Source organism: Ruditapes philippinarum, unplaced genomic scaffold (genome assembly GCF_026571515.1).
Source record: "Ruditapes philippinarum isolate M1 unplaced genomic scaffold, ASM2657151v2 ctg3351_1_1_1_1, whole genome shotgun sequence".
Taxonomy (NCBI): domain Eukaryota; kingdom Metazoa; phylum Mollusca; class Bivalvia; order Venerida; family Veneridae; genus Ruditapes; species Ruditapes philippinarum.
In genome coordinates this window covers 32,095-40,843 of record NW_026852378.1, presented here as the reverse complement: position 1 = coordinate 40,843, position 8,749 = coordinate 32,095, and the positions used below count along the sequence as shown (strand labels likewise).

General features: G+C 33.5%; 1 protein-coding gene across 1 annotated transcript; it reads right to left on the bottom strand.

The window, feature by feature from the left end:
- Positions 1-1,254: 1,254 nt before the first annotated feature.
- Positions 1,255-8,134, bottom strand: LOC132758479 (ADP-ribose pyrophosphatase, mitochondrial-like). The gene is made up of 8 exons (XM_060750158.1): positions 8,092-8,134; positions 6,450-6,817; positions 5,718-5,813; positions 5,102-5,188; positions 4,316-4,424; positions 3,453-3,612; positions 3,067-3,177; positions 1,255-2,045 (listed from the first exon to the last, which is right to left on the bottom strand). Exons 2-8 carry the CDS (start codon positions 6,812-6,814, stop codon positions 1,918-1,920), a joined length of 1,056 nt encoding a protein of 351 aa, XP_060606141.1. The 5' UTR covers positions 6,815-6,817; positions 8,092-8,134; the 3' UTR covers positions 1,255-1,917.
- Between the last annotated feature and the right edge of the window lie 615 nt (positions 8,135-8,749).

Sequence of the window (8,749 nt, the reverse complement as noted above, 5' to 3'; positions counted from 1 at the left end):
CTTCAGTAGTTATGGAGATACCAGCTTACACGCAAAAACTTAACCAAGAAATTCTAAGTCGAAAAAGGGGCATAATTATGTAAAAAAGCAAATCAGAGTTATGGGACTTGTGCTAATCATCTTAGATAATCACAGACAACAAGTGTGTGAAGTTTCAATCCATTCCATTCAGTAGTTATGGAGATACCAGCTTACACGCAAAAACTTAACCAAGAATTTCTAAGTCGAAAAAGGGGCATAATTATGAAAAAAAGCAAATCAGAGTTATGGGACTTGTGCCAATCATCTTAGATAATCACAGAGAACAAGTGTGTGAAGTTTCAATCCATTCCCTTCAGTAGTTATGGAGATACCAGCTTACATACAAAAACTTAACCAAGTATTTCTAAGTCGAAAAAGGGGCATAATTATGAATTAAAGCAAATCAGAGTTATGGACTTGTGCCAATCATCTTAGATTATCACAGAGAACAAGTGTGTGAAGTTTCAATCCATTCCCTTCGGTAGTTATAGAGATACAAGCTTACATACAAAAACTTAACCAAGAATTTCTAAGTCGAAAAAGGGGCATAATTATGACAAAAAGCAAATCAGAGTTATGGGACTTGTGCCAATCATCTTAGATAATCACAGAGAACAAGTGTGTGAAGTTTCAATCCATTCCCTTCAGTAGTTATGGAGATACCAGCTTACATACAAAAACTTAACCACAGGGACACCGACGCCGACAAATGGGTGACTGCATTAGCTCGATTATTCTGCAAATAGTCGAGCTAAAAATTAAAAAAAACTATGACTGTTTGTCTAGGGAGCTTCATCAAACAAATTCTAGAGTATCCACAGACACATCCAATGTTTTCACGTCCTTTAGACACAGTAAAATATATTTTACAAGTGCATGTTAAAAATTCTCTGTTTAAACACATAATAATTATATTGTATATTATACTTTGTAAACTCTGTGTTACAAGACCACATTGTATTGTTCAATATGAATTCTACATTACAAGAGCACAATGTATTTTTCCTTGTGAAAAATGTTACAAAAAGAAAAGGTATTTTTCCTTGTAAAAAATGTTACAAAAACACAAGGTATTTTTCCTTGTGAAAAATGTTAGAATAACACAAGTATGTATTTTCCTATATAAATTTACCTGGTGAAAGGACAACATTTATATTAATGGTGCATTTAACAACATTGTACAACTTTTTAATGATGATATAATGAAAATTTTACTAAAGGCCATAGCACTGTAATGTTGATATATATAAACAAATATATGATAAAGTGTATCATTTATAGTGATTTCTTCAATTGATTATCAGTCACTCAGACTCAGAGAGAAAAAATAACATTAATCATTACTCATGGACAGTACAATGTTGTATTAATTATGTTTTACATACAAACGATAATCACCAAATTTTCTGATGAAAACCAGTTTTTAGTGCTGGCGTTTTTAGTTCAAAATTTGAAACTTTCATTCACCTAATCCTGTTTATATTTCTATTCTAGTATAAAAAAACAATAATGCCACATCACTTTATTTCAACTGTTAAATCAATATCATTCTGGAAGTACAATGTATAAATTTTTGAATTTTTTTACAGTCATGTGAAGTCAAAAAGCTTTTGAGTAGGTTTGAAATCTAAACATGAATATATATGTATAATAAAACTCTATTTTCATAAAAAATGTTCTATAATATATATAAAATAATAATAATCATGATAACAATTTTAATATCTATGTGCGAACTTGATTTGTTATTGCAGACTATGACAAGTTTCACAACAATATAACGATATGGAAAACTCTTAGAGCACTGCCACCAGCCCAAAATAAACTGTAAGGTGGGGGTCACATGGTCTGATATCTAAAAATGGAATTCAATAAATGTATAGCTTATATTTTTTGTTAAACCGGACTGCTATCCCAGTGGGCATTTCTTCGTTTGACCGTTTCTTTGATGAAATCTTTATGGCTTGCGTAAAGTTCTAGACCACTATCTATGTCCTTCCACTGAACTGCTTGGGCGTCATCACCTGTTAAAACAAGAGCAGACATAAAATTTAGTATGACCTTCACCAATATGACATTCACCTTTGACCTTCAAAACATACACCAATATCTTGTTGATTGACAAAGGCAATCATTGTTTTAATGTTAAAAGTCTCACTATCAGCAGATGAAGGAAAAGTATTTTTACAGACATTGAATATTTGAATGGATTTGCAACCCATCAAGAGAAAAGGATTTGCAATATAAATTAAGAGTATAACACTATTCAAAATTAAGAATGGCTTTGTATACACAGATATCTTATATACAGTTTATGTTATTAACCCCTTTCAAAAACTTATCCTTTTAAAAACAGAAATTCACCAAACAGTTGTTCTAAATAGACAGTTTGAAAAAACACTGCGGTCACATGACCTAAAAGAGTCACTATGGTCACATGACCTAAATACAAAACTAAAGGCACATGACTATTATTTCCTTTCCAACTTATGTATGAAACAAGGTCTGTCAGTGGGACAGCACGCTTGACTATTCAAAGTGCTGGATAGTAAAACAAGGGCCTTGATTATAGAAAGTTAAAAAAAGAGCTATAATTTTGTCAAAATCCATGTAATAGTTATGTACCTTGGACGGTGACCTCCTATTGTGCTTTCAAATAAGTGTGTAAATTTTCAACCAATTCCCTTCAGTAGTTTTTGAAATACTAACTTGCACGTAAAAACTTAACAAAAGTATGTTGCCCATGCAGGAGCAACTACAATACCTGGTAGCTGTGCTTATTCTTAGAATAATCAAGCTTAAAATGTATCACAGAGACTTTGTTTGGATTGACTCTTGACCTGCTGGATCTTGAAGAGATAAGCCTTTGGCACTAGTATAGAGCCAGGCCAGCATGCACATCTGTTTATCCTTACCAAGCTCTCTACTGTTGGTAGCCCACTTTTATATTATGATATGAAAATTCTTTCAACTTTAAATGGACTGTTCCAAATTCAAAGCAGGGCAAATTTGTTACGCGAAATCAGCAGTGTTAAGGTAAATTACCTGCATGTAACTGGAAAGCTCCCACCCCAGTGCCATCATCATCATGGAAGTTAATGGCCTTCGTCTCCATCCATGAATTGTCCGTGTTACGAGGGTCATTCAACATATCCTCTAGTATATCTTAAAAGTGTATTTAAATTTGCAAAGTATATTTAAATTTTTTGAAACATCCCCCGCAATTCATAGAACAACTGTTATGTGATATGAATTTACCCCATTAAACACAATAAAGGATAGCAAGACTAATATTTACATCGGATTTTCCTTACATTGGATAGCCCTTACATGGACCTTTCACCGGCAATAATGCAAGTAATGACAAAATTAAAATCTGAAACTTCAGAATCAGTATACCAATTGCAAGATCTGAAGCAACAGTAATAAACTAATAATATATACCACTTCTCCTTTATTAACAAATAAATCTGTGAGCATTCTCTTAATTTTTTGTTTTTCTTCATCTGTCTTTTCTAACGAGTTGAGAGCTTCTTCGCCAAACTCACGTATCAAGGTCGCCGTTCTGTTCTCACCGGGATCAACCATTCCCTAAAACACAATAAATAAAAATAGAGCTGCCATCGATAGAAACAATATCAATGTATTGTTGATTTATTTCTGTCAATCAATAATTTGATACACATTCTAAAAAGTCTTTAACTTTGACTAATTAATTAGACGTTTAGAAATTATGAAAAATCAGACAAAACATATACAGAAGCAGGCAGGTGTTCAAAGTCTAACACTACGCTGTTGTTACAGTTCGCCAAAGTTTGTCTACCAATGAAATTGCTCCATTTTGTTTAAATTTTGCCGAAGTATTTTCCATACAGTGCTGTAACTCGACTGTATGTATTAAATACATTAAATGAGCCGATTTAATGAACCTCGCCTATTTACATAGTGCACATGGTTTGAATAGGCGGGCTTACTGTAAGTCGGTTATAGGTTATATACAGAGTTTTAAGAAACTAATTTTCTCGCTTCACTTTGTTCGCTCGAAAATTAATTTCTTAAAACTCTGTATATAACCTATACTTACATAAAGGCAATATTTCATAGCCATGATGACAAATAATTACAGACAGGAAAAAATCATGCAATGGTCATTTATAAACAAGACACTGAACAGAATATTTTTTATTGTATAAGGGTTTCATTTATTTTATATAATGTGTAATATAAAGAAATGCTTAATGATTCTATAACTTTGAAAACAAAAGAAGTCATGTGACACAAAAGAAAATGTTACCCCTGGTAAAGCCCATTCACCATTGTCCCTTCTCTGTACGGACACAAACTGAAGGACAGGTTTCCCGTCACCTCCGATCACAATTTCATTATTCTCATCCCTCTTCCATCTGCAATACAATAAAAACAATGTTTTGGCTAGCTGCAAAATAATTTGCTTCAGCTTCATTCTAGTGTAAGTAAACTCTGACCAAATTGTACGATGATGGTTGATTAATCCTAAAATTTGTTTTCAAAATCATTAGATTTACAATTCAAAGAAAGTTCAACAGTTGGCCAGTATTTAGGTTATTTTATTATGATACATATTTACCCAAGTAGTTTTACTACATCATGTTTCACTAAAAACCTGTTTAGTTAGGCATCAGTACTAGTTTTCCAGGGGGGATCTGGAACTTGATTTTCACCCTTTGCCCCCCCCACCCCAAGCTAAATCTCAGTGAGGGCTTAACCCCCGACCCCCTTCTTATTGATCCATGCATGATTGACCTACATGCCATGGACACTCAATAACTTGACCCCTTTAGACAGAATACTCTCTCTACTCGGCTAACCACAATGACTTATATTTATGACAAAATAAGAGCTGTTGGTAGGAGAGCGTGCTAGACTATTCTCAGTGCTAGATAATACAACAAAAGCCTAGATAATGTATAATTTTCTAAGTAAAAAAAAGGCCATAATTCTTTCAGAAACCATGTAATTGGCCTTGCATGAATGAACACATGTGTGAGTACAATAGCTCTCCCTGTTTTTAGAATAATTGAGCCAAAACGATATCTCTTACCTAGTTACAATGGGATCTGCAGCATGATTTGGTCCCCAACGTCCAAGACATCCACGCCCAGTAACGCCTGTGCGACCTCGAGGATTTCTACAAACATTGATATACAGTGAATGAATCAAACTTGACTTGACATCAAACATGACATTTTGAAATAAACCATAAACAAAACAAAAAATATCTAGGAATAGCATACATGTGAACTTTTTTAGCTGATAAAGTGGGAGATATTTCTTCAAAAAAAGGGAGATTTTAGAATTTGCAATAAACAAAGAAGGAAGTTCTGACATCAAAAAGAGGGAGACTTTTTTAATTTTTGAAAATATCCCTTATTTTACGAGAAGTCTTCAAAAAACATGGCTGCAGAAAGTGGGAGTCTCCTGCTCAAAGCAGGAGAGTTCACAATCATGTAATACTATGCAATAGTAATCTATTAAAGTAAAGTAAAGTCTAAGAATATATTTTTTCACTGAAGTAAACTTCAATTTACTGTATCAGTGGTTAAGTTGGTGGTGTATTTCAGTGCCCCAGCTCATCTGTGTAAGAAATTCTAATTTTATGGGTTTTTTTTGCTTTTTGACCTCATTGGAGCTTTTTTAAAGAAAAAAACCTTCTTTACCTTGGATATCCATCAACCACCTCATAGCCCTTTCCCTCGTAAGTTTTTCTATTCACATTGCATGATGTATCCACTGTATTGAAAGCCTGAATTTCACTATAAAATAAAGTATACATATTTTATATATTATAATATTTACTTTTGAGACTGGGATAATTCATAATATTAACATGGAGGGGACAGCAGTGTGCATGGTGTTTTTTCTTGGGACAAAAAGGGCTGACTGAAAAAAGCAGCAGGACAGTCACAGAGCACCCTCTCATTCCGCATGACAATAATCACTGCAATGCTTTCAAATATGTACTTCTGTCCTGTACTTCAACGGATTGTTCATGTTTATCACAATTATTATTTTGCTATATAATCTGCAATGTGTTAATGTCACCATTTATAATTTATAGCTAAAGAAATCAGTTGATCAATTCTTAATTTCTTATACCATTTCAGGAATACTGATTAGAAAACTTAGATATCTTAAACTGATAAGTCACAAAAACAAAATTAACGGCAAGGACACTCAGATGCTAGCAAAAGTTTAACATTGCCTCATTGCAACGCCATCCCATTTTCTCGATTCCCTAGTTATTCATAAAACACTTCATATTTCAGTGATGTCGCTTCATTGAAAGAACTGCGTTATTCATGTTTGATGTATGATGACAGTATCAATACTTCATATATCATAAAACTTATCTTAACTTTAAGATCAACATTAGTTAACTAAAAATATACCTTGGATCTGGAGGGTCTGCCCACACAGGCTGTGATAATACACTCTTACTTGTGAAGTTTACAGGTTCATAGTCTAGAAAATCAACACTCCATGGCACTTTATCATCAGGAACTGGACATCGAAAAACCTCTTTTTCTCGAGGATAAATTTTACATCTAGCTTTCATATGTAAACTCATTATGAATTGTTTTGTACTTAAGTTTCTAGCACATGAAATTTGCTGTTGTGGTTGGCTGAGATATGTTGGTGGCTGACTTGCTGTACGACCTTTTGTGTTCACTTTGGCACTGGACGTTATTGACGATCTTACAGCTGATTGTCTTACACAACCCTTGAAGACTATTTTTCCAACACGATGGCCCATTAACTGTAATTCAAATGACATAATATTAGATAAATGTTTAGTGTTTAGAGCAAAAACTAAGACAAACAAATTTAAAAATTCCGGCCACACACTTGGAAAAAACACAAATAGATCAGTGATATTTTCCTACATTTAATAGCCAAATAAAGGCTGATTAATCTAGTCCAAAATAGATATATTTCCCCATAAAAATGCTATATTTTCCCCTAAAATAGCCTCTGCTATGTACCATGCATGTTAAATTGAATTGAAATTTTTCACCAAATGTGTAGATAAACTCCATTCTCAATTGTTGGAATTTGATTTCTGGTTCCCCCCCCCCCCCTTTGAGATATATTGTGCTAAATTTACCCCTGACAGGAAGCTGCAGATTGTTTTGGAAATTGAAAAAAAAAATCACTACACTGAGATGCTGGCACTTGACCAACGTTGGTTTCGAGGGACATTGCAGGAGTACAGTTCCCTGTTCAAAAACAGTTCTTTAAATTGCATCGACAAAAACCATCACACTAGATATCACATGTATCAGTTCAAACTTGTATCCAAAACAGTATTCACTTATGGGCAATAGTTAACACCACATGCAGTAAATATTGGACATACTTAAAAATAATGAAGAAAAGAGTTGTTGCTATATGACAGCATGCACCTGGTGAGTTCATGGATATTGTGCGGGATATTGTGAAGCGGTATTCAATCTTCAACACTTTATGTGCTAGAACCAATGATCCCAAAGGACCAGAAAAAATATAACAGCACTGTTCAACAGCTTTTCAAAGTGAAGTAGGAGGCAATATGTTATAGCTGCCACATGGCACAGCCACTGTACATTATATTCATGTGGTGTCAAGCATAAGAAATCTGAAAAAGTGGTTATAGCTCAGAAGTAATGAAAACAACAAAATTACATGAAAATTGCAGACTTGGTTTGATTAAGTCTGTTCATGAATTTGCTTATCAGGAAATTATGACTGATAAGTTCAAACAATAACAAATGAATGCATAACATGTATAATAATAACTGAGATTTTGCTAATTCTAAAAAGATCAAAGTAATTATTTTTCATATAAATGACAGCAGATCAGGAAATTGTGCAATGTTGATTATACATGTATGTATGCCAATAAAACATGAATGCATGTGTTCAACTGGTTTCGATTTTCATTTGACAGTATCAGTATATGAACCTTAAATCATATGACCCTTAATTTAAGCCTAAAAATGGGGCTTAAAGGGAATTTAACTTAGCAAAAATAAAACGTGTATATACACATACCTGGAATGTTTACTGTTATTTACCTGTCAAGTACAGGGGAGTGCGGTGTGCCTAAAATACGTAAAGTGGCGTAAAGGGGCGTAAAGTGGCGTAAAGAAGCGTAAAGTGGCGTAAAGTAAATATAAAGTGTTTATTTCGGTAAAAGAAAACGCTTAATTATTTAAAATAAATAATAATAGGTAATCACTTGGATTAAAGGATTCTTTTTACATACTTAACTCTTATCAAAAACAATAAAAAAGTAGGGGAGGCCGGAATACTCTAGGACACGGCATTGAGGAAATGTTTTCATTTTTATCTCAGTTATACATAACATAACATAATATAACTTGACATAACATAACTTTTATTCAACAATAAAATAGTAACAACAAATTCATAGTCGATTTACAGTGCAAAGTGAGACACAGGATTTCATAACCTAGAAGTACATACATTTATACATATATATTTCGAACTGAGAAGTTCTCTGCCCGAGGAATGCCAATCACATAAAAATAATATATGATAGCATTCATACTAATATTTAGATAACAAAATCAGTGTGCATAATAATCAGAAATGTATTTAGGGAGAGAACTCTGCAAGTGTGCGAATCGTTTCCCTTCCCTGGCAAAATTGAATATCTATGCGTGAAACGTGTGCCCAACTAGTATCG